Genomic DNA, 27394 nt, shown 5'->3' with positions numbered 1-27394 from the left:
CCCTGAATCAAAATCCTGCTATGAACTCTGTTGAGGTCGTGGGTTCTTGGGGAAACGATTCCCTCTGTGGCTCAGCTTCCTCATTCATAAAATGGGAGTAACAATATTTCTGTGTTATGGAGTCGTTATGATGATTAAATGCTTGAGATGCTTTTACCGTGCCTGCTTTAATTGTAATAGATGCTGTAGATGTGTTTGTTATTATGTATGGTCTACAAGATTTAAACCTTAATCCTCTGATGCTGATGAAATTCCAGCTCTTTCTGCTTTCAACTTAGTCAATAAATACATGAAAAAAAGGGGCCCTAGATTGAGTAAAGAAAAATAGATTTCCCAGGGACAAATTTCAGGCAGATAATAATAAAACAAGATACAGAGGAAGAATAAAATAACATCTGCATTTGCACCCTCATGATCCAGTTCTTTATGATGGAAAAATGGAAAGGATGAAAGACTATTAGTCCGAGGTAGAGTCATTAGCCAGTGATGGGAAGAGTAAAGTAAATGAGGGGCATCTTGAGGGTCAGGGCATCAATTAGAAAGGATCATGGGGGTGCACCTGGGTGGTTCAGTTGGTTGAGTGTCTGACTCTTGATTTTCACTCAGGTCATGATCTAATGGTACCTGAGATTGAGCCCCGTGTTGGACTCTGTGCTGACAGCACGGAGTCTGCTTAGGATTCTCTCTCTCCCTCTACCTCTGCCCTTCCCCTGTTCATGCTCTTTCTGTCTCTCAAAATAAATAAATGAGCAATTGAAAAAAAGAAAGACTCATGGGGAAAGATGGCACAAGATGATTAATGTTCTGGTTAGCAGTATCAGTGGGCCAGGATTCTCACATTGGGGTAAATTAGTTGATTGGTGATAATAGAGATAATAAGCCTAGTCCCAGGAAAGGTTTTGTTAACATCAGGAGGATCCATGTCAAAATTTAGGCCTTTTACACCGGCTAAATTATTTTGAAATATCTCATTTTGACCGTAGAAATCTTTTAATAGCCAGTTCTGATATTCTGATGAACATTTATTCTTCAAACCCGAAGAAGCAATTTTAGACTTTAAAAAAATTTGTTGGCTCTAGTAATTGATATATTTGCCAAGTTGGCAGATTTATGTTCTCATTATTTATATATAAATCCATGGAAGAAAGCAATTCATCTTCCAGGTTAAACATGAGATATATGATTCACGTTTAACAAATCTCAGATGACTGAGGACTGGCTAGGTTACTGCTTCTTACTGTTTTGCAGGATTTCTAATATTGTGGGGATTATTGTAAGGCCATTTTCTAACGTGGTCTTGATGGTCACAGCCAGTTGTTCAGTCATAACTCAAGCTGAAAGCCCATGTTGGAATGACCTCTGTGCCACTTGACTTCCCTTCTATCACCATCAGAGGCGGAACTGAGGAGTAAATCAAGATTTTAATATATAAGATGAAAGATGTAGCAAAACGTGCAGGTCTATTCTAGAGTAAGATGGCAAAAGGGTATTCTAGAAATCATCTGAAATTAAATCTTGTCAAAGGGAGATTAGAAAGAAATTCAGGATCATCTGGATTTCAACTGACATTAGACAGGGGAAGCGCTACAGTCTGGGGTCCTCCTGGATGTGTCCCTTACCTCCCCTTCTGGACGTCCAGGTCCATTTGGGTTGTTTGGGAGGTTTGGATGATTTTGAGGAATTGTGAAAATGAAATACCATTATGTTTATTTATCATACATATTACATATAAGTGGTGTTTCCAATGTAAGAAAAACACACTTCCAACAGAGAAGGGTGGTGTAAATAGAATATTGAACTGAGCCCATTAACTGCCATTAACTGACTTCATACTTTGCATAAGTGATTTTTCTGAGATTTTTTTTTTTTCAAAATAAGATACAGAAGCCTGGGAGGTTAGCGGGGAGGAAGAGGTGGGTGGGCTAGATAGCTGAGGTTCATTCCATTACTAAGATACTATGGTTACTTCTGGAACTGCTTTGAACGGATCTATTGTTCTTGTGTTGCAGTGAGGGTAGAATGGTGTTCTTTTCCTTTAGGAAAATACATTAGGGTCAGAGAGCCAGCTGATTGTATTGTCAACTCTCACTGGGGCTCTGAGGTTGGCCTTTGAGTAACTAGTAAACAAACCTAGTCCTCTCTTCCTCCCTGGGCCCCCTTCAGAGTATAAATTAGCTTTTAGGCTGCTTTACTGAAATTTTGTTTCTAAGTTCCTCATAAGAAAATGTAACCAGGACATAAAAAATGAAATCTTTATAGAATGCAAAGTTTACTAAGGCAAATCAAAGCTTCATATCTTGTTCCAAAGGGTGATTCTCAAAGTGTTGTCCCTGGACAACAGTATCAGCATGGCCTGGGAACATATGAGAAATACAAATTCTCAGGCCCTACCCCAGACGACCCACCATACCAGAAACTCTGGACGAGGCCACACAATCTGTGTTTTCAGTAGTCCTGCACGGGATTTTGCTAAATGTCACAGTTTGAGAGTCACTGCCTTAATGTCGATGTAGCCAACAGATGGGAAACTTTTATTGGATTGTTTGGAGACTGGAAAGGTATTATCTTCCTAAAGTGGAACTTGAGGAATTACTAGGTGCACAGAATGGCTTGCCTGAGACCATGAAGGAGGAAGATCTCCCCATTCAAAGCACAAGGCTTTGCATTCTATTCCTGGAGATGCATAGCCAGTGTCTGATAACCAGTGTGGACGGGGTTCAGGCTAAGACCTAGGTCCACAGAAAACTGTGGCCCTTCCCATTCCCAAATCCTTTCTGCTTCGGAAAAAGTGCGATTGCTGGAATTGGAGAAGGAACATGAATGCAAGTCCCATCTCTGGCCCTTATCTAGCTGTGAGAACTTTGGGAAAGTCCTTCATTCCTCTGAGCCTCAATTTCTTCATTTTTTGGAAGTAGTACCTCCTGCAAAGCATCAAACTGTTTATATGCCTCACAGATAGTAGGCACTCAAGAAACACTAGTTCCCTTGCTCCCTGGCTACCTAGGGCTGATCCCAAATTGGAACAGAATGGAACTGGCCTCAGTCATTCTGACTGATTGATGTCCATGCTATACTAGTTGTTAATTATTTCACATATCAGCACTGTTTGTAGAAATGTAAGCACAATTTTTGGGGTACCTGGGTGGCTGAGTCAGTTGAGTGGCTGACTCTTGATTTCAGCTCAGGGCATGATCCCAGGATCATAGGATTGAGCCCATGCTGAGTGTGGAAACTGCTTAAGATTCTCTCTGTCTCTCTCTGTCTTTCTCTTCCTCTGCCCCCCTTCCCTGCTTGCGTGTGCCCTCAAAAAGAAAGAAAGAAAGAAAAGAAAAGAAATGTAAGCACATTTTCTTAAAGGAAAGATGTGGATTGTTTTACAAGCACGAACCTGGGGTAAGTTTAAAGCATATTTAACCAGATGAAAAAGAATATTAATAGTTAAATTGTTGATAGAAGATGTCAGAAATTCTTTTTTTTTAAATTGGTCAAATTTAAATTTTGGAAAGAAGGCTATTTCACAGTGAAAGATCTTCTTTTTCTTTTTTTTTTTCTGTGCATATTTTATTTTTATTTAAAAAATGTTTAATACCAGTGTAGTTAACCTACAATGTTATATCAGTTTCAGGTGTACAATATAATGATTCAACAGTACTATACAGGAAGATCTTTTCTTGAAATCACCACTGAACCCTTGTCAGGAAGTTAGATGAAATGCCAACGACCGTGGTGCCATGATGCATTCTAAGAAGACTAATTGACCATGCCTAGGTCTGGGGGCACTTCCTAAGCAGCTGTTGAGCCCAGAATTGTCTCACGGTCCCAAGTAGGTGCTCAACACGGTGCTATGTTGGCTCCCAGAGAGTCGGGTGCCACATGGTTACTCTGAGTTGCGATATCCCCTGAAATGGCCCTGGATGTGTGTTGGGGAGACTTTCAAGGTCCTGAAATCTGGGGTCCATAAGATATTTTTCAGTAGGGTATTGGTATATTAATAGTTTGCATTTGCCATCTTGATAACTTTCTCAAATATAAAATCCACTGCAGAAATCTGTGATTTTCATCCTTAGTTCTAAAGAGTGAGTTTTAAAAGATCCCTCTTGCTATGCCCGTCAAAATATCCTTTAAAAGCTTCAATTCTCCAACCACTTATGTATTTCCTGCAGATTATGTACTTTGATTTTTTTTTTTTTTTTTTTTTTTACCAGGTATGGGGAGATACCTAAAGCAGTTGGCTGTCTGTCATGCAGCCCTGGTGCACTTTTACATTAGGATCAGGGTTCTGTCAATTCAATGCTTGTTAAATAAAACTGTAAAATAACATAAGAGAAACAAATTACCTATGACCCATTTCCTCTGAGGAATCAGGTTTCAACCTTCCCTTAATTTCCTCTAAATGTGGGCCTTTTGGAAGCCACTCATTTTTAGGGACATGGCTCTTCCACTAGTGGAGACTGTAATCTGTAGCTAATTTGTGTTTTCTTCGTGATCACATAGCTTGTTTTTCACACTTCACACTATTTATTCAAAGTATATTTTATTTCTCTTTTCTTAAATTAAAAAGAACCATTTTGTTTATTTTTGAGAGACAGGCAGAGACAGAGCATGAGCAGTGGAGGGGCAGAGAGAGAAAGGGAGACACAGAATCTGAAGCAAGCTCCAGGCTCTGAGCTGGCAGCAGAAAGCCCGATGCAAGGCTCGAAGTCACAACCCATGAGGTCATGAGCTGAACGGAAGTCAGATGCTTAACCAACTGAGCCAGCCAGGTGCCCCTGTATTTTATTTCTGTTTCAGCCATTTATTTATTATATGTTTTTAGACATTAATGTTTTAATATTCAAAATATTGCATTCTAAATTCCATCAGCTCACATTTCTCAAATGCCTATTTGAAAAGACAAAGAGGATGAATTCTCTTCTTGAAGAAAATCATACATGCTTTTTAGGAAGGCAGAGCACACCCAAATGAAATAACAAAAGAAAAATATTTTATAGCAATAACTTGACAGGTGCTAAATAATTTGCACAAACTGTTCAAGAGGAACTAATTAGAAAAATGAACAAAATCAGGCAGTGCACTCAGAAAGGCTTCTGGGAGGCCATGAAATTTATTTTGGGTTTTGATAAAGACAAGTTTTGATTAGAGAAATATTGTGAGGGGACACATTAGACAAAGTGAATAATTAACTTCTGTGAAGGGGAAGGAAAGCAGGCTTTTATTTCAGACAGTTGTGGAACCATAAAAACAATTAGCTTGTTTCTTCTTACATTGAAAGACTCATGGCAAATAGGGAAACGTATATAGCAAACAATCTGTTAGATCTACTGTTCACTTCCTTCTTCTAATGTATTGAAAATTCCACCTACATTTTAAAATACAATTACCCCACAAATGCTCTAATATTGAACGTTCTCAAATTTGTTTTTCCCCCAAATTTTACTTGCTATATAATTTTTTATCTAATCCATTTATCTAATTTTGGCTTTGTTTTCTTACATTACGTTAAATAATTGTAGACCAGGCAAAGTTTGTACCAAGTAAATGACTCCCTATCTACCATCTGTTGTGTTTTCTCCTAAGTGGAACAAACTTGCTTCTGAAAAAATTTATCATAGTTACAAACTGCTGTTATGGTCATTTTAGAGAGAAAATTTCATAAACTCAAGAGAGCACTGATGTTTTGTAAGTGCCATCAGATCAATGCTGGGGAGATGGAAACCCACGACTCCCTGTGTGCTCTAAAGTGGGGGCATCACTTTTCTGCTTCTTATTGACTGTGAGAAATGGCTGGATTAAAGCAGTGAAATATTTCAATGATGCGGGGCAAAGGTGACTTCCTGTTTTGTTTTAGTGTTTCTTTCTCTTCTCAATGAGAGCTGTGTTTTCTGACATTCTACCCTGGGTGAAAGGGCAGGGTGCAGGGCCTCGCCGTCATTCCATTTACCATATGCCCTGAGAAGGAAGAGGGGGAGAGGAAGGAAAAGAGGTGGCTCATTAGTGGACGGAGCAGACCAGGAGGGGGTCTGTTTTCTATTTTCTTCTCTAGATTGAGCTAATTTGGATGGAAGGGTTTTATTGTAATCATCATCGTGATTATTATTACCTGTGTGGTATAATTTTCCTACATATTTCTCTCGTGTTAGGTGAAATCCTTGGTGACAAGAGTTAAATAATAAATGCCATTTTATTTTAGTGAGTAAAATCAGAAAAAAAAAAAACCCAAAAACCAGATACTTCAAAGCAGGTAGTTTTTCACTCTTTGCCCTAAGAAGCATAACTTGAAAGTTCTAATTCTGCAGGGCAAAGAAAAAAATGTTTTTAAAAAGCTGTTTCTTGCTTTTGGTGGCCTACTTGTAATTATGTACAGCATTTCTTTCTTTTTATGAAAGGCTGTCCCCTGCCCACCACGCCCTCCCCCCACCCCCCACTTTGTTATTCTTAACGCAGACCTCTGTAGTCCTGAGTTCTGGGTTGATGAAGCTCCATCACTGCATGCAGGGGCCTACGTTTTCTGTGACTTAGACCTTTAAAGTGACATTGCTGAAGTCCTTCCTCTTGAGGTCCGATTCGTGCAGAGCTGGTGAGGCACAGAGAGAAAGCGGTAGTTTCTTAAAAAGCTATCTCCAGGGAGTGAGGGTGCTTGGGTGAGCTCCCAAATGGAGAACTTGGGTACTCCTCTGTTGGGGAATGGGGTGGGCTTCCAGCGAGGGGCTGGGGTGGGGGTGGGGGTTCTTCTTTGGAGCCAGCGTGTGGATGGGAAAGAGGTGCACGTCCTCAGTCAGCGCTGTGTTGTGTATGGCAACCTGGCTGCTTCTCCGGGCTTCCTCCCCTCTGCCTCCAATCCGCAGACCTTGTCTCTCCCGCCCGCTGCCATCCCGGGAAGCGGAGCAGGCATCGGAGTCTGAGACTGCGCCCGGAGGGCTGGCGATGGGGGGTGGTGGGCGGAGCTGCCTCTCCGGCCAGGAGGTGGGAAAAGTGAAGCGCAGCGGGTCTGAGGCACAGACCTCGCGTCGAGGCGGCGATTGCTGCTGCAGCAGCGGCAGCGCACACCAGGACCTGGATCTTTTTTGCTCAGCCTACAAGATCTGAAACTCTTACTGCACCTTCCTCCCCCATTAGGAGTCTTTTCTCTCTGGTTTCCCCTCCCCCCTCACCTCCCCCCTCCCCCGTTGGAGAATTTCATGCTTCTGTTAGCACCTTTTCATAATCCAGGGGACGTAACAGTCCAGAGCTCCAACTGCCTCAGCTGAATTCTACTTTTGTTTTTATTTCTCCCTCGCTTCCTCTTGTTTTCCTCTAATCTGATTCACCTGCGAAGTCTGATGCTTCTGCCAGAGGGAACGAGGCATAAATAGATGCTGCGGGCCCAGAAGGCTTAGACGTCGGGAAGGAACAGCCAGAGCAGCAGGGGCGGCGGCGGCCGGAGGTCGGCGGAGCTCGTGGGACCCCATTGGGGGAATTTGATCCGAGGAAACTGAGGTCGTCGGGGGAGGAGAAGCTCCCAGAGCATCGTGTCCACTTCCAGAGGGGAAGAGGGGACCGTGAAGCGGGCCTGTAGACGTCCTCGGCTCTGCCGCACGCTGCCCTGTCCTGCCGGGATCATGGTCTGCGGCGGTCCAGGCGGGCTGCTGGCCCTGGCTGCGCTCTGCCTGCTCCGGGCGCCCGGGGCACGGGCTGCAGCCTGTGAGCCCGTCCGCATCCCCCTGTGCAAGTCCCTGCCCTGGAACATGACCAAGATGCCCAACCACCTGCACCACAGCACCCAGGCTAACGCCATCCTGGCCATCGAGCAGTTCGAAGGTCTACTGGACACCCACTGCAGCCCGGATCTGCTCTTCTTCCTCTGTGCCATGTATGCGCCCATCTGCACCATTGACTTCCAGCACGAGCCCATCAAGCCCTGCAAGTCTGTGTGCGAGCGGGCCCGGCAAGGCTGCGAGCCCATCCTCATCAAGTACCGCCACTCGTGGCCGGAGAGTCTGGCCTGCGAGGAGCTGCCTGTTTATGACCGTGGCGTGTGCATCTCTCCCGAGGCCATCGTCACCGCGGACGGAGCGGGTGAGTCCTGATCCCGCCCAGCCTCAGCCCCGACCTCTAGCCACCCCACTTCTCGGAGTTTTTGTTAACTGTTTTTGGGGGGTCGTTTCTCTTAATCTTCCTCTGAGGGGCACCACTTATTTCTTCTCTCTCCCAGACTGATGCACTCCATTCCCATAGGTTATCTGTCTTTCTACAACTCGCAGTTCCTTCCACTCCCCGTCAACACTTGTGCTCAACAGTGACCCTTCGCTTTCCCATGCTTTCCGTGTCCAAGCAACCACATCTTGTAGATTGATCTTTTCTTAATTTGTTTTCTTAATTTGTTTACAGCCGCTGAACTTTCTCTTACATTCTCTTACATTCTCTTACATTCTCAGTTACCCAATCAGTACAATTTTCCATGTATTTCCTGTTTTAGCTGCTTGTCAAGATTGCATGGTGAAAACAGAAAACTGAGGCACCATTTTCTTCTAATCATTAAAAATGCCTAGATAATTTCAGTAACCTTACTCCAACCCACAGATGTTAGTGGTATGTGTTTGCTCAAAGTCCAGTTTGAGCAATTACCTTCACCTTAAATTTTTCCCGTCTTTTCAATGAGATAAATTGTTATTCCATTCCAGACTGAAACAGCTGTGAAACATTGCTATGCACTGCTAATTAGCTTCTGTGACTTGCTCCCAGCCACAGAGCTGGCGAAGTGAAATTGCTGGGCTCTTTTCACATTCCCACATGCCTTCAAGTCCTTTTGTAAGTGACATACGGAGGAAAGGAGTTATATTTAAGGTGTGCTATCATCATATGCTCATGTAATGTTATTTTTAATCTCACCCATTACCCTTACTGTTATTCTCTGCAAATGTCTTTATTAATACCTTGTTTCATGCCCTTTGTACTGTGTGCACATTCATCTTCACCTTTCCCTACTGGATAGCTTGACTGTAGTTCTGCATTTAATCGCATCAGTCACAAGTTGTTTTCTCACTAGTGTTTGGTCTAATTAGGACCGTCAAAACTCTGAAGACCCCAGCTAAACCCAGTTCATTATAGTTCATTTAATTCTCACTAGCACTCCTACCAATTACCTCTCAAGTCAAATTTCACCCTTCATATAGATTGACATTTTTTATGGTTGGTTCTCTTTCATACCTTCCCCAGATGAACTCTGTTATTAAATGTGATGACTCGATTGCCTCCTCTGTTCATTTCCTGGGCATCATTTTTTTCCTCCTTCTGCTGCTCAACATGCTCAGCCTAAGCTCATGCCCGTAGTCCATCTGTAGGTAACAGTTCTTGGTTGTCAGAGAATTGATTTGGAAAAATTGTTTTCTGTGCACATTGACCTGCTTACCATAAAATGGAGAGGCAAAAGGTACAAATACCTGCAAAACCAAAACTGAACAGAAAGATTCCAGAAGATTTTCCATGGTCCTGCTCACTTAAATCACTCTTTGAATATACCTATTGTTTTCTTGATTTTAATCAGGAATGAAGAACTGGCTGAATAGTGTAAGCAGAAAGCAATGTATTTCTTTTTAATCTTTGGGCTCCAAGAACACTTCTGAGTCACAGGCTGTGCAGATTCTGGAAGGGCCTGGTCAGTTGCTGCCCTGGTTTGCCAGACACTTAGAATCCCTTAAACGCTGGTGCTTTGCTAAGGCCAATGACTAGCAATTAGGTGGCTATGGTTCACTCTGAAATGCTTTCCTCCCCTTAAAGGAAAAGACTTGTTCCGAAACCTCTCTTCGAGATGGACCTCAAATGAGAGAGGTTTGGCAAGATGAACAAAAGCCGTGGTTACTAAGGATGGAAAACAGCTTCTTTAAGTGTCCCTGAATTACCTATCGTTGGGGACCAAATGCAGAACAACTGCCTCACTGAAGCTCTCAAATAGGACATGCATGGAAACAATTTGTCAGTAAGTGGGACCTGGTTTCTGAGATGCTTTAAAATGCCATAATAGCTATTTTGTTGACAGCATTCTTGCTGGAAAAATAGGTAGGGGTAGGTGGCAGTAGGAACCATATTTTTGTGATGGTCCCCCTTCCCCCCTACCTTTCTCACAACCTTCACTGTGAATCCAAGACCCTGGTGGCAGGTGGGAGCTTCAGGGGAGGTGGGTATGGGGAATGGAGAGGTAGATTCTAACCCGAGGGGTGCCCTGGGTTCCAAGGCTAGCTTGCTGAAAATTGCATTCCCTATCCTGGGTCAAACTGTCCGGCACCTGGAATTACTTAGTAACTACCATATGTGGCCAGTTTAATTTATGAGGCAATATACTCCTTAGTTCAGTGGGATATGATAGTTCATGAGCAGTTTTTTTTCCCTCTAGGTATAAACAGAATCGCTTGTGTTTTATGACTAGAATCTAGCTGAATAAAAAAATGAGGTCTCCCCGAATAAAAGGGTCCACCCTTCACATTCCTTCAATGCCAAGAGGATTTTCTAGTCCTACCTTTCACATGGGTCTGTTGCTCCTTGCACGGTAGGATTCCACAAACAAGTTTCGGTCTGTTTACATGGACCTAAAGGTCCATGTTGAAATGGAGCAATGCTTCAAACTACTTTTTGCTTTTGAAATACTAAGGGCCAGAATACGTTAAAAAAAAAAAAAAGAAAGAAAAAAGATCCTATCCTGACCATTTTACCAACACATTCACGTTAAATGTATTCTTTTTCTACGTTGTATATTGACTATGGAGTCGTGGCTTCATGCACAACTGCTTTATCGGAGGACTCATTGCAAAGAGTGTGGGTCAGAGCCCAGCAGGCCAGGTGTTGAATCTGGACTCTGCTTCCTAACAAGTGTTATTATAGGGAAATTATATAACCTCTCTGGTTTAAAGTTTTCTGACCTGCACCATGGCAACAGCACTGCCTACATCCCGCAGGCATGGTGAAGATGAAGATGAAGTTAAAGATCATGGTACCTGGGACATCATCCCTAACAGATTGGTGCTGCTGCTACTGCTTTTTCGCCATGATTATCATTGTTGTATCAAAATGATGTTTTCTTTTTTGAAATGGTATGTTGGTCAATGCAGATACAGCCTAGAACTTTTATTGCTTCAGCTCTGGAAAACAACCTTCACATGGGACCCAACTGGAAAAGCAGATCTTACTTCTTCTGAACACACAAGCTTAATATTTCATTTTACACAAATTAACCTGGACCTCAGGATCAAAAACAAATCCCTTTGGGAGCAACAGGAAGACACAATGAGTCTGATGGATGTCTGTTAGTTATAAATAGTTGATCTTGGAAATGTAGAGATCAAGAATTTAAGAAAACTTATGGTATGATATTTACCAGCTATTTATTCAGCACCCGTGGTTCACCATGCCACGAGCTTTATGATCAATCCTCAATCATTGCTGGTTTCTGTAGTAGTGTTAGCTTGTCACCCAATTCTTGCTCAACACATTTCTCCAGCCCCTCCCTCTCTTGCTGCCTGGGCCGCGCCAGCTCTCACATGCATGCACTACTGTGTAGTCCTATCTCTGCTCTCTGAGAAACAGGCAGCCTTTTCTTCAGCCCTTGTCTCCAAATATTTGAGGGGCCAAATACCAAGAAGGAAAAATTGTTTTGTATGATGGGAGGAAAATGGAATGGAAAGGAGAAATGGAAATTTTAGATTAAGACCGGAGAGAACACAATTCTAAAGATTTTTTTAAAATTTTTATTTAATTTTGAGAGAGACAGTGTGAGCAGGGGAGGGAGGGGGGGGGAGAGAGAGAGAGAGAGAGAGAAAATCCAAAGCCGGCTCTATGCTGCCAGCTGTGGAGCCTGACATGGGGCTTGAACTCACGAACTGTGAGATTGTGACCTGAGCCAAAACCAAGAGTCAGATGCTTAACTGACTGGGCCACCCAGGCCCCCTAAGGATCCTTCATTACATAAAATATTGAAAGGCATTCTAGGTGGGGTAGGGAAGAGACTATCTCAGAGGGTTATGGTATTTCATCACAGCTAATCTAATTAGCAGAGGTAATAAAATCTTATGTAGTCTCCAAATCTTGATTCATTTTATTTTATTTCATTCCTACCAGACTTCCAAATAGTCATTGCTATAAATAGCAAAACTGACTAAGTTCTATTTGGCTTTTCTCTTTCTACTAGATGTATAGAAAGAAGAGATCTACAGTTTTGAACAAGTAAGAATTGGTTATATTTCTACAATTGCACAGTTTTAGAGCTCTAGGCCCTTAGTTGGTATTCCAGCTTTGCCATTAACGTTAGACCTTGAACAAGTCATTCAAGGTTGACACTGTGGAGAGGCGCCTGGGTGGCTTAGTCGGTTAAGCGTCTGACTTTCACTTAGGTCATGATCTCACGGTTCGTGGGTTCAAGCCCCGCACTGGGCTCTGTGCTGACTGCCAGCTCAGAGCCTGGAGCCAGTTTCAGAGTGTATCCCCCTCTCTCTCTGACCCTCCCCTGCTCATGCTGTCTCTCTCTCTCGTAGAAATAAAAAATATTAAAAAAAAGAAAAGATTGACACTGTGGACAGACAGGAACAAAAGAACTATTCATGACTATTCATGTGAAGTGATTGATAAATGGCAAAACACAATGTAAGTGTTTAACAACAATGTGATCAAGGAGGAGGACATGTCCTCTCAGGGATTATTAGCACAGAATAAGAACTAATAATGCTAGCATGTTCTATCTGCTGTTTTAAGTGTGTTATGCATTTCAAGTGACTATAATAACTACCTGGTATTATATGGGTATTATTATTCCCATTTCGAAGAAAAGGAAGCTGAGGCATGTAAGTGATTTGTGCAAGGTCATTAAACTATTAAGAGAGAGAAGATTGAAGCCAGACACCATTCTCCAATACACTTCCCGTCTTAGGAAGAAAGAGGGATTCATAAGTTTTGAGAGACTCTGTGTCTTTTGACTATCAGATTGCAGTTAATGGATCAAGTTTTGTCCGTTGCATTTCGAAAGCCCACTTACATATAGCTTAAGAGAATAAAGACAGCTCTGGACAGGAATTCCAAGAGATGAGATAACTGCTTCACTGCCCTTTTGAGATAAGAGTACATTCCAGATTCTCCTGTCTAACCCTGAGCCCCACAATCTCATCATGCCACAAAGTGAGCTCCTTCTTTCCTTACCCTCATCTGCCTATTCTTTTCTAATAGTTTTTAAATATGGTTACGAGGCACTGGCATACCTGTGCTTCAGGCCTAGAAGTTAGCCTTTACCTCCCACATTCAGTGGATAGTACGTGTTATTGGATTGACTCTGAATCCAGTTTCCTTCCCTCCTTCTCTGATGCTACTCTCTTAGTTTGGGTCTCCACATGTGTCACATGGATTGTAGCCACAGGGTAATAATCGGCTTGCTTACCTCCAGTATTGTCCCTCTATGTTCCAACAGGGTGATCTTTCTGAAATGCCAACCTGTTGCTTAAAATCCTTTGGTGTCTATCTCTAGGCTTCGTGACTTCATCCCTTCTTACCTCTCTAGCTTCATTTCTCTCTGCTCACACTTTTTCTATTTTAGCCACACTGGAAGACTTACAGGTCCCTTGGTGAGTACTGCAGTTTCTTTCCATATCTATTACACATGAGATTTTCTATGTGGAATACCCCTCCCACCCCCACCAACCTCCCCAGCCCCTTTAGGACACTTCTTCGGGAAACTTCTATGACCCATACTAGAAATTCTTGGGGCATAAAACCAAATAATGCCTGCTATTTTACGTTAGGATGCTATTGTTGGAATTCCTAAGTTTAACTTTCTGAAAACAAAATTTTTTTATTAGTTACGTATGACCAAATAACTTTTTTTCCCCTTATAATTCTAACAACTGACTTCTTAGCACATTTAAAAATAAAAAAAATATTTTTCTGTAAGAATGGAAGAAGTAAAACCACTTTCCTAGATTATATTAAAGGGTTGTATTTTCCCTAAAAGAAGTGATTTATTTTTCATTTTTATTTCATCCTTTCAACACTAAACAATTATTTTACATGTGGATTAATATAATTTCTTCATTTGCAGCAAGATTATTTTTTATAGGTTGTATGTGTATTATGATCATTGGACTTATTTAACACTTGGATATATTTATCAAGAATGAAGTCTTTGCAGAGAATAAAAGTCATTAAATTAATGGTATATGACTAAGTTGAACCTAATGTTTCAGAAGCAAATTATTTGTTGACTGCTTGTCTGTTTATTTGATGGTTACTATCTTTCCTTGTATAGAGCTTTTTAAATATCTGATGATGATAACCAAGCCTGAGAAAGTAATTGATCAATAGTAATTTTGAGTGCTATTGTCCTAAAATGGCATTAACCACTTCTTTTTTACATTTACTCATGATATATCCTATGAAGAAAAAGGACAGAGGAAGAAAGTTATTTTCTGTTAGGATAAACAGACGTTGACATTACTTAACATAAAGTATTAATACAAATCTAAAACTTATATAAAAGTATTGAGTTGAAGTGGCAATAAGAATATATAGCTGGGTTCAGAAGTCTCAGCAGGGTGTTTCACTGAGGTACTCCTATTCACTAGAGGCTGCTTTGTTTTTCTTTTTAAAAATATTTATTTATATTTGAGAGGGGTGGTTTGGGAGGGACAGAGACAGAGAGGGACAGAGAATCCCAAATATGCTCTGCGCTGTCAGCACAGAGCCCGACACAGGGATCATACTCACAGACTGTGAGATCATGACCCAAGTCTAAATCAAGAGTTGGATACTTAACTGACTGAGCCACCCAGGTGCCCCTACGGGCTGCTTTCTTAACTTGAAGACAGAAGAACTTTACATGCTTATTATTTATCATTAATCATTACCATTTTCTGGGATTACGGGATCATGGAAAGAGTCCTGGACCATTTCCAATTATTACATTTATTAATTGCACTGGCTTGACTGGTCCCTGCGTGCTATGCTTTCTTTCTGCTGAGGAACTGTTTAGTTTATAGGTAAAGGGCATAAGAATGTTTTCTGAATGTTTTCCTTAGGCACCAAGAATTTAAATATATGCCAGTAATGTGTGATTTGTGTATTTATTGAAGAGATGTGTTTGCTTCTTTTAGTCATCAAGACCCAAGTGTTCGGTGAATACCTAATATGTGCATGGACTTCATTGTGTCAGAAATTTTATGATACTCAAAAATTTATTAAATCCTGAAATTTTATGCACAGTTGAGGAGAACTCAAAAGAGTATATCCTCTTTTAATCACATAAAATAGATCTTGTCCCTATTTGACTTGTAGGTAATAGAATGCCAAGCTCATGGCACTAATAAGAATCCACTTCCTTGAGACATTTGGGTTCTTACCCAATTAAATTCATGACTGAATTAGATTTTTATATGGAAATTCTCAAAATAATAAAAAATTGTGATTCTTTATTCTATCACTTTCAGATTTTCCTATGGATTCTAGTAATGGAAACTGTAGAGGGGCCAGCAGCGGTGAGTATATTACTATCTTCCTAGTTTTCATTTGTAGTCAAATTAGTCTTGTAACCTACATACTCAAGTCTTTAAAAAAAATTTTTTTTAATGTTTATTTAATTTTGAAAGGCAGAGAGGGGGGGCAGAGAGACAGAGAGACACAGAATCCAAAGCAGGCTCTAGGCTCTGAGCTGTTAGCACAGAGCCCTATGTAGGGCTCAAACCGTGAGATCATGACCTGAGCCTAAGTCGGCCACTTCACCGACTGAGCCACCTGGGTGCCCCATATTCAAGTCTTCTCTGGGGACATCTGTATACTATATGTTTTTTAAAATATTTCTTTATTTTTGAGAGTGGGGGAGAGGGAGAGAGAGAGAGGGTGAGAAAAAATCAGAAGCAGGCTCTGTGCTGACAGCAGAGAGCCTGATGTGAGGCTTGAATTCATGAACCATGAGATTATGACCTGAGCTGAAGTTGGACACTTAACTGACTGAGCCACCTAGGCGCCCCTGTACCCTACATTTTAAAATTAAACATGGGCGCCTGGGTGGCTCAGTTGGTTAAGTATTCATCTGGCTCTTGATTTCAGCTCAGGTCACGATCTCACAGTTTGTGAGATTGAGCCCCATATTGGGCTCTGCACTGACAGTGTGAAGCCTGTTTGAGATTTTCTCCCTCCCTTTCTCTGCCCCTCCCCCACTTGCACTCGAGTGCACTCCCTCTCTCTCAAAGATAAATAAGTAAAAATAAAACATTTAAATTTTTTTAATGTTTATTTCTAGGAGAGAGAGAGAGAGACAGCGTGAGCAGGGGAGGGTCAGAGAGAGAGGGAGTGACAGACTCTGAAACAGGATCCAGGCTCTGAGCTGGAAGTCAGCACAGAGCCTGACGCGGGGCTTGAACCACGAACCGCGAGATCATGACCTAAGTGAAAGTCGGTCGCTTAACCGACTAAGCCACCCAGGCGCCCCCAAAATAAAACATTTAAAAAGTAAACTTAAAGAATTATTTGTATTTTATTTTAAAAATGAATATATAAAAAAATTGACCTTTTGGTCATTAAAAATTGTGAGGATTTTATGAGTTGTATGAATTTTCATGCACATATAGACTTGTGTAACCACAATCAAGATACAGAATAGTTGTACCACTTCAAAAGAAACTTCCTCATGCTATCTCTTTATAATTACAAGTTTCTCCCACCCTTAACCACTGGTGATCACTGATCTATTCTCCACTATAGCTTTGTGTTTTTGAGATGATCATATAAACAAATGGAATGGTACAGTATATAACCTTTTGAGATTGGCTTATTTCACTTGTCACAATGTCTTTGAAATTCATCCAAGTTGTTGCTGCATGCAGCAACAGTTGATTCATTTTAATTCCCAGATATTTTATTCTTGAGTCTATTACCATTTGTTTATCGGTTTGCATCTTGAAGGATAATTGGGCTGTTTCTAGTTTTTATAAGTCATAGTAGATCTACTAGCTGTTCAGTTTTGCGCTAATGGTGTGTAAATGTTCCCATTGCTGTGTGTCCTCTCTGGCATGTGGTTTATTCAGTTTTTTTATTTTTTAAATCTTCACTGTTTTAATAGGTGTGTAGTGATAGCACATACCTATTAAAGTAGTGATCTATTCTGGATATATAGAACCATCTTTTGTTCATTGATTTTTCTCTGTTGTTTCTCTATTTGCAATTTTATTAATCTCTGTTCTTCAATATTTCCTTCTTCTACTTGTTTAGGATTTACTTTGCTGTCTTTTTTTCCAGTAAGGTAGAAGCTTGGGTTATGATTTGAGACCTTTCTTCTTGTCTAGTATAGTAATTTGATGCGAAGAATGGCTTTATTTGCATCTCACAAAGTTTGATAGGTTTTATTTTAATATTTTTCAGTTTAAAATATTTTATAATTTCCCTTTAGACTACCTCTTTGACTCATGAATTATTTAGGATTGTGCTGTTAAATTTGCTGGCATTTGGAGATTTTTCTCTTTGCTTTATGTTCTTATATTCTAAGTACACTATAGACAATACACTTTGTATAATTTTGATTCTTTTAAATTTGTTAGGGTTTATCCTATGGCCCGGGATACGATTTATCTTGGTGAATGTTTAGTTTGCGCTTGGAGAAAAAAATATATATATTCTGCAATTAGAATATAATAATTCTAATGTCAATTAGATTAGTTAATATTGTTTAGTACTTTTATAGTCTTGCCCATTTTCTGCCACTAGATCTATTGATCATTGTGAGATGAATGTTTAAATCTCCAAATATTGTAGACATTTCGATTTCTTTCGGTTATCTTTTGTTTCATGTACAGTTATTCTGAAACTCTGTTGTTTGGCGTATTCACAGTTAATGTTTTTTAATGCTTATTTCTTTTGAGAGAGAGCAAGAGAGAGAGCAGTGGAGGGACAGAGAGAGAGAGAGAGAGAGAGAGAGAGAGAGAGATTCCCAAGGAGGCTCTGCACTGACCGTGCAGACATAGGGCTCGAACTCATGAACCATGAGGTCATGACTTGAGCTGAAATCAAGAGTTAGACACTCAGTTGATTTAGCCACCCACAGTTAGTATTTTTATGTCTTATTGGAGAATTAACTCTTCATAATGTAATGTCCCTTTTTATCTCTAATAATTTTCTTTGTTCTGAAATCTATTTTCTTTGATATTAATATAACTACTTTGATTTTTCTTTTGATCAGTATTTTCAAGGTGTAGCTTTACCCTTTTACTTTTAACATACCTATATTATGTTTTAGACAAATTTTTGTAGACCAAAATATTTGGGTTATTTTTTTGTTGGTATTGGTTTTTTGTTCATTTAACCAATCTTTGCCTTTTGCTTGGTGCATTGAGATATTTACATCTAATATGATTATTGTTATGCTTTTATTTAGATCTACCATTTTATTATTTGTTTTCTGTTTGTTCCCTCTCTTTTTTATTCCTGTCTTCTACATCCTGATTCATGATGGATTATTTGAATCTCTTTTCTTCCTCATGCACACATGTGTTTGTATCTCTCTGTGTTATATGTTTATCTTGTGAATATATATAATGAGAATATATACAGTTGTATTTTTTCTTTCAGCCATTAAAAATGTTTTAAACCACTCAGGGGGAATAGGGGTGCCTAGGTGGCTCAACTAGTTGAGCATCCAACTCTGGATTTTGGCTCAGGTCATGATTGATCCCAGAGTCGTGGGATCCAGCCCTGTGTTGTGCTCCACACTCAGTGTGGAGCCTGCTTAAGATTCTCTCTCTCTCCTTCTGACCCTCTCCCGTGCTCTTACTCTTATTCTCTCTCTCTCTCTCTCAAAAATAAAAATAAAAAAAGAGGAGACTAGCCTACTGTGTTTAAACAGATGTTTTTATTTCTGTTGCTTTTTTTTCCCCTCAATTTCCATATTCCTTCTAACGTGAAGAACTTCCTTCAACATTTGTTTTAAAGAGGTTCTAGTGGCAATAAATTCTCTCAGTTTTCCTTTATCTGAAAATGTCTACATTTCACCTTCATTCCTGAAGGATATTTTCATTGGATATAGGATTCTGGGTTGGCAGTTCATTCACTGCTTTAAAAAGTTATTCCACTTAACTTCTGTGTTTCTCAGAGGAAATTGGTAGTCATTCAAATCATTGTTCCGCTGTATATAATGTGTCAGTTTTCTCTGGTTGCTTTCAAGACTTTTTCTTGGTCTTTAATTCTTAGCAGTTGGATTGTGCTATGTCTGGACATTGATTTCTTTGGGTTTATCATGTTTGGGGTTAACTGCATTTCTTGAGTCTATACATTTTGCCTTTTGTCAAATTTGGGAAGCTTTCAGCAACCATTTCTTGATATTTATTTTTACAGCACATTCTCTTCTATTTCCAAGGTTATGATAGTATGAATGTAAGAGGTTTTGTTATTGACCCACAGGTCCCAGAGGCTCTGCTTGTTTCCCTTCCAGTCTTTATAATTTCTCCTGGTTTGTCTTCAAGTTTAGTGACTTGATCATCTCTATTCTTCTAGTGAGCCCATCCAGTGAATTTTTTATTCCAGTTCTTGCAATTTTCAAAGTTCAAAATTTCCACTTGGTTCTTCATTATATCTTGTATTTTTGTTTTGTTGAGACTTTCTACTTTTCCATTCATTTCAAGAGTGTTTACTGTTTTTGGAGAATTTTTATAAGAACTGCCTTGAAATTATTGTTGGATAACTTAACGTTTGCGTCATCTGATTTTTTTTCCATACAAATTGAGATTTTTCTGGTTCTTCATATGCAGAGAAATTTTTTAATTGCATCCTGGTCATTTTGATTATTATGTTCTAAGACTTCAGTTTTCATTTAAAGTTCCATAGAGAATGTTGATATAGTTTTTAAAAATGTTTGTCTATTTTTTGAGAGAGAGAATGATCAGGGGAGGGGCAAGGAGAATCTTAGGCTCCAGACTGTCAGCATAGAGCCCAAAGTGGGCTTGATCCCATAAACCATGAGACCATGACCTGAGTTGAAGTGAGAGTTGGACATTCAACTGACTGAGCCACTCAGGTGCCTCGAGAATGTTGATATTTTTATTTTAGCAGGAGCCAGTCTTATTGGGGTTAAGCAGCAAATTCTGACTTGCCTTCTGTAGGTTGTGATTTCAGTATCCATTCCATTGTCAATCTTTGCAGGGCCTTTCAGATCCATCCCATGTGTATCCTACTCAGGGACCAGTGTGAGATCAGGGCAATGATATATCTCACAGTTTAGTTTTCTAAGTCTATGGTATACTGTTCAGTGTCAGAATCATACATGCCCAGAGGTAAATCTACCAGCTCATAAACAATTTTATGGAATTTTTCTAAGTTCTTCCCTCTCTGTGGTCTTCTCAGTACTTTTTAGTTCCTTTGGGGCTTTTCTTTTTGGTCCTTTGGCCAGAAATCTGGCACTTTATTTATCCCACTTTGTGATAAGTACTTCCTGTGATATGTGCATCTGAAGCCAGATGGTGAAGAACAACATAATGGGGCTTTGCCCCAATCTCTGACATGCCCTTTCTCTTTCCAATGAGAAAGGAAGGTTCTCCAACATTAGCAGTTTAGACTCCTGAGGGCCTCCCTTGGTGCAGCTGTTGTCAGCACTGCCCCAGGATTGCTTGAATGATGGGATACAAGAGAATGGAGTGTTAGAAGACCCTTTTCTCACTTCTTGAGTCAGAACTAGAGGGCGTCTCCTGAAGAACTCCATCTGCATTATGCCCACTTAGAGGCTATGGGCTGTGTTGTGACTAGGCTGGAGGATACCAGAGGGGGGAAATTGATCAAGCTACTAACAGTTTGAGAGTATTGGTCATTTTTCCCAATCTTTCTATTATTTACTTTTCAGAGTCCTAAGTAGTTGCTTCATGCATTCTGTAACTGTTCAGTGGGAAAGACATGGTAGAATCTAGTTACTCCATCTAACCATAAAATAAGCTTTCAAATGAAGTATGATGTATGTTCAAAAGCACAAAGCATAAGCATGTAGCTCAGTGACTTGTCACAAAATAAACACTGTTGTGTAACCACCACACAGGTAAAAATTTATATCATTCTGGCCTTCCAGGAGCCTCTTTGTACCTCTTCCAAATTACTACTTCCACCTTTCTTTCCAAAGGTAACTACAAGCAGAAATTCCAATGGCATACATTAATTTTGCCTAATTTTGATCTTTTATGAATGAATATATATATATGTGTGTGTGTATATATATATATATATATAGTGTATGGCTTCCTTTGCTATTATGCTGTGCATAGCAGTACTTCTGAATTTTCATAGCTGTGTAGAATTTCATCATATGAATATATCCCACTCTGTTCTAATGTTCCTGGATATTTGGGTTGTTTCTAGTTTTAATTTCTGTGACTAATGTACATTTGCTCCTATAAGAACATTTTAACTGCAATTAGTTATAAATACCTTTTCTGTTTCACTTTCCTCCAGTAACTTGCACTGAATTGGGTCTGTGTGTCCTGCTTTGTAAGGTGTCTTATATGTGGAAGTGCAGCATTTACTTTATTGAGTTGGAAATAACTTTGAAATACCAGTTTTCATTAGATTGTGATAGTTTTCACTGTTGATTTCCACAGAATCTTGTCAAAGTGACAAGTGTTTGACCAGAGGCAATGGCTGTTGAAGGGGCACAACAAACATCTTTTAAAAAACAGAAGTGAATGAAAATGATTTATTTAGAATTATTTCATCACCTTCTTGATACAATTGAGAATGTTTTTCAGTGTCGTAAAATCAACTGGAAATTACTGGTGTCCAGCAATGTTTCTGTTTTAATGATCACTTCTACTATTGAATTTGGTCAAAACAAACCACAAAGCTCATTTGTATACTACAACTGGGAAGTCAAAAGTTTTAGTCAAGTGCATACATGTGCTATCAATTTGTGCAAAAGTTATGGTTATAATAATATAGCACTTCAGTGTGTAAACAAAAGATGACATCAACAACACTATAAATAATATACAAAAATAGTTCAATGTGTAAAAAAAAAAAAAAAAAAAAACTACCTAGAATGAATGTAGTGTTCCTGGGCTTCATGTTTACTGTTCCTCTTTTATAAATGTTTTCCTGTTCCCTGGTATAATGGGAATGGTGAAAATAAACCAATAAACGGGCAAAACCAAGCTTATTCTGCACGGACCTATTCACACATTCTGTAAAGAAAATATAAATTATTTTCTTTCTACTCAAAATTTTATGCTTTGGAAAAATGTTGCTGCTGAGGTTGATAAAACAGGAAATGGGGAAGATACAAAAACGTAACCCACATTCAAACAGCTTTCAAAAGTGTTGAGCTGTTTCTGCCTGGAATTTGGAAAAGAAATTCTTTCACTCTAGTTAATTTATCCTTTGCCTGGAAGCTTAACAAGTTTTTTTTTTTTTTTTTGAGATAATGACCTTGTCTCAACAGTTTCCAGTTTGCGAGTGTGCTCTACTAGTGTAAACCCACTGTCCTAATAAGGAGTACACCATCTCTCATAACATGGCATGTGGGGAAAAACAATTTTAGTTTATTCTACTGGCCTATCATATCAACCAGAAAATCAAGGCAGGTATTCAAATGATACAATGAAAAGATATGTTTTTTTATTAAAATGATTGTGAAAAAGAATTCTCCCCATTTTCTACTTTGTGATGGTGACCGATTTGTGAGTTGTTTTTTTTTTTAAAAAGTGTAGTTTTATTTTTATTTTTACTTTTTTGAGAGAGCGCAAGCTTGCAAATGAGCAGGGGAGGGGAAGAGGAAGAAGGAGAGAGAGAATCCCAAGCAGGCTTCATGCTCAGTGTGGAGCCTGAAGCTGGGGCTGGCTCTCACGACTATAAGATCATGACCTGAGCTGAAATCAAGAGGCAGATGCTTAACTGACTGAACCACCCAGGCGCCCCTTATGAGTTTTTATATTTGAAAAACAAAAATTTTTCTAGAGAGCAGATGTAGTTGGTAAATTCTGACACTATTGAATTACAGGAGCCTAACCCATTACTTCTCTGGTTTATTTCTGAATATAAAGTCAGACTGTATTGACCTCAGAGGTCCTGTGTGATATATTTTTGAATTAGGGAAACATTAGCCGTATCCCCTAGTGTAAGCTGGGTACCCTACAGAGGTTTTACTAACCTCTCCCTGCCCCTATTTCAAAGGTGCGTTAGAGAAACTCTTCTGGGTGGCTGAGGAACTAGTGATTCCTGACTGCCTGCACCTGCCATGCCTGCCCCAGCCACACCTTCTTTTGGGGATGGCCTGTGCCTGGCTTGGGTAGTATCGATTCGTTCTCTTTCTTTCTTTCTCCAAACTTCTTTCTTCACCTTGATTTCCTTCTAATATGGGGACTTTAGTTTTTTTGCTTTGGTGCAAATGTTTACTGGCTATAGCAGCTGAACAAAGTTGGGGCAACATCTGCCCTTTATTGAGAAAAATAGAATAGTTAAAAAGTATATTTACAATTTTATAGTTTCTTACAAGTATATGCTTTTTTCATTATTTCATGGTATTTGACACTTTGACCCATTTATGTATTTTAAAAATATTTTTTGACGTTTATTCATTTTTGAGAGAGAGAGAGTGTGAGCAGGGGAGGGGTAAAGAGAGAGAGAAGGAGACACAGACTCCAAAGCAGGCTCCAGGCTCTGAGCTGTCAATGCAGAGTCTGACACAGGACTCGAACCCACAAGCGGTGTGATCATGACCTGGGCCGAAGTCTGACGCATAACCCACTGAGCTACCCATGTGCCCCACTTTGACCCATTTTTATTCCTAAGCAGTCTCCTCCTTGAGCTGTTACTCAAGTCATGCTAGCTTCCCCCTGTCCCCCAGCCATGGGCATTTCCCTGAGCCTTTGTGCTTGGCCGCTGCTGCTGTCTGCTTATAATGGTTTCTTCCCCTTGGAGTGCATCCAGCTACATAAGCTTAATTATCACTCTTGTGACTCCAGTTTATCAATGTCACAAGTACAGCACCATGTTTCTCCTTCAATAAACACTTCTACCTAGGTCACCTATTTGTGCTTCAAATACAACCTAGTTAATAATTAAAACTATCTTTTATTACAGATTTCCTTTTTGTAACTTTTCAAATAAGTGGCACCATTGTTTTCCTGGGTCCCCAGCATTGAAACTTCATAGTCAATTTATTGATCCATCCACTAATGTAATAACTTACATTACATTAGAAATGTAATGGCCCAGGGGGCCTGAGGGGCTCAGTCAGTTAAGAGTCCCACTCTTGATTTTGGCTCAGGTCCTGACCTCACCATTTGTGAGATCGAGTCCCATGTTAGGCTCTGTGCTCTCAGTATGGAGCCTACTTGGGATTCTCTCCCTCTATCTCTGCCCCTCACCACCCTTTCAAAATAAAAAAAACTTTTTAAAAAACGTAATGGGCACCTCCTTGTACCAGGCATACTATGTGCCCAGGACATGGGATGAGGGGGGTGAGCAGTGACAGCACCTCCCTTTTCTGTCACTTCTTTTCTATGTGCTTGGGAGGGGTAGATAGATACATGATGTTCCAAATGATGAAGTCTACTTTATGCTTTTGTTAATTGACCTCTTTATATTTTATTTTAAAAAAGGTTTTTTTTAATGTTTTATTTATTTCTGAGAGAGAGAGAGAGAGAGAGAGAGAGAGAGAGAGACAGAGTGAGCAGGGGAGGATGAGAGAGAGAGAGAGGGAGACACAGAATCTGAACCAGGCTCCAGGCTCTGAGCTAGAACCCATGAACTGTGAGATCATAACCTGAGCTGAAGTTGGAGGCTTAATGACTGAGCCACCCAGGCGTGTTTTTTTGTAAAAAACAAAAACATTTTTTTAAATGTTTATTTATTTTTGAGAGAGAGAGACAGACAGAGTGTGAGCTGAGCAGGGGAGGGACACACACACACACACACACACACACACACACACACACACACACCCCCCCCCCCCCCCCCAAGCAGGCGCCAGGCTCTGAGTTGTCAGCACAGTGCCTGATGTGGGGCTCGAACTCACGAACCGTGAGATCATGAACTGAACCATATTTGGACACTTAACCAACTGAGCCACTCAGGCACCCCAAGTTAATTGACCTTTTTAGAGTATATCACTGAACATAACACTTGAGATCTCAGGAGAAAATGGGCAAATCGCATTGACTATATTTTCTATATCCTGAATGACTCTTGGATCCAGAAATGTTGTGAAGGGCAGTTTATTTAAAAATTTCCAAAGACCTAAGTCCTAAAGGAATAAACTAAATTTCCTTTTCTTATTAATACAGTATTAGCCCTCTCAATCTTAAACAGTTCCCTTTTATAAAGTACAAATTACTATGAATAGAGACCTTTATTGCAATTTTGAGGTTTGTTTTTTTAAGCTAAACTGAGCAAATGTTATTTTTGCTTTTTAAAGCCTTATTATATTACGGAGGTTCACCAATCAACTGCATTGCATTTTCCACATAGTGCTCTTATCCAAAATAAAATCTAATATATTCTTTGCCTTATGCATATGATTGGGAAATAAATATTATTTTAAACAGTAATGATCAGCTGCTAAGTCATGGCACACTTCAATTTATGGGAATATGAAAGGAAGGTCTCATGAATTTTTGTTAATGGTACTTTATCGATATGTAATTTACTTACAGTAAAATGCATCATTAAGTGTATGCCATGCTGAATTTTGACAAATGTTTATACCTGTGTAGCTATGACCCAGATCAAAATAAAGAATATTTCCATCATCCCTAAGAATTCCCTTGTGCCCAGTCACCCACCTCACTGTGAGGTAAGCCAGGTGTTATTTTTATTACCATAGATTAATGTCTGTCCTTCATGTTCATGTAAATGGAATCATATAGTACATATTCTTTTGTGACTGGCTACTTTTGTTTTGCATAATGTTTTTGGTACTTATCCATTTCTTGTATTCTTTCATTCTTTTTTGTGTGGAGTAGTGTACCCTTATGTGAGCATAATACCAATGTGATTTCTAAATTCTAATTTTTATATAGTTCTACACCCCCAAGTAAATGTAATACCTGTAAAAGTTTCTACCTCTAGAGAAAATTTAGCACATTTTCACCTTTAAACTTAAAGATTTAAGTATAAACTTTAAACCTTAATCTTTAAATCAACTTGCAAATGACTTTTTGTTAGAAAATTATCTGTTTCATCAACTGCTCTTGAGTTTGCGTAAAATACCTTGAGATCTTTGGATTTTATTTATATATTACTACTGCTAACAGCTAACATTCAGTGAATGATTACTAAGTAATAGGCTCTGTGTCAAATTCCTTAAGTGAATTATTCTTTAAGCTCTTAATAAAACCCTATGAAGTAGTCAGTGTTAATTTAGAAATAGGTTTTGCTCGAGGTAACTTGCCCAAGGTCATACAACTAGGAAGGAATGGAAATGGGATTCAAATCCATGTTCCCTTAATCATGTCGCCAGATTCTCTCGCATTCGAATGCTTATTAGAATGGTCCCATATGTGAACATTTGATGTGTCAAATGTGTACTTGATGTTTTTATATCTTTTAATTCTCCCAGTAACTCTAAAAGATATGTTTACAGATCACCTCAGGGCATACTTATGGACACATCTTAAAAATATAGATCTGGGTCTCTGTAAAGAAGCCATAGTTAAGAATATAGACTTTCAAATAGTAAACATTTATTTTTTATGTTTTTAAAATTTGTGGTTTGCTCCTATGTTGCTTAAAATGGAGGGAAGGGGACAAGTGGGCTTCAAGGGTCAAATGCCAAGATCTAAAACGTATAATACATTTGGTACAAATTAAAATTATTCAGACTCTAATCTGATTAGAATGAGTCAATCTTGAAAGAATTATAGTGGAAACTGAAATACAAATAAAATTATATTTCTTTCATCCCCATGAATTTTTTGACAATAAATCCTGCACACAGACATAAGATGTCTTTTCCCAGAAAAAGTAGAAACATATTAATTCCTAGATGGTGGTATTCCAAAGTCATTGGACATGAAAGGTTATAGGGGTTTTAGAATCTGGCAAAGGAAGTTAGTTACAGTCTTATGGCTCTACGTGAGACCCAATGGTAGTCAATTTCAAATAAAGGTCACGGTTAGAAAGTTTTATAACACTTAAGCATTAACTTGAATAGATTGTGTTAAGTAGGGAAGGTCCACTGAGAATCAAATTTCCCAATTGTGTCAGGTAATTGTAATTCTTTAGATTTTATAAGACCATATGACTCTTGAAAAATACTATTATCATGTGTTTTCTATGAGCCCATTTTTATGAACAAAATTTGGAATAAAGAATGATGTGATTACTTTCCTCCCTGAACTATGTTAATAAGAAGCCTCCTTGTTGAGACCCTGAGGCTGTTTGTGGCTCTGGCTCTGCAGTTCACTGGGGGGCATCTCCTCTGATT

General features: G+C 39.4%; 1 protein-coding gene across 1 annotated transcript in view; it reads left to right on the top strand.

Annotated features, from left to right (window-relative positions):
- The first annotated feature begins 6991 nt into the window (after positions 1–6991).
- The window catches only part of FRZB (frizzled related protein), a 32166-nt gene continuing 11763 nt past the window's right edge, over positions 6992–27394 (top strand). Inside the window, exons 1-2 of the mRNA XM_039239648.1 lie at positions 6992–8055; positions 15435–15482. Of these exons, the coding sequence (XP_039095579.1) occupies positions 7599–8055; positions 15435–15482 (505 nt within the window). The 5' untranslated portion in view covers positions 6992–7598. The remainder of the gene's footprint in view (positions 8056–15434; positions 15483–27394) is intronic.

Source organism: Hyaena hyaena, unplaced genomic scaffold (assembly GCF_003009895.1).
Source record: "Hyaena hyaena isolate Hyena2069 unplaced genomic scaffold, ASM300989v1 scaffold_159, whole genome shotgun sequence".
NCBI lineage: Eukaryota > Metazoa > Chordata > Mammalia > Carnivora > Hyaenidae > Hyaena > Hyaena hyaena.
Note: the sequence above shows the minus strand (reverse complement) of the source record. Positions and strands in the feature narration are given on the sequence as shown.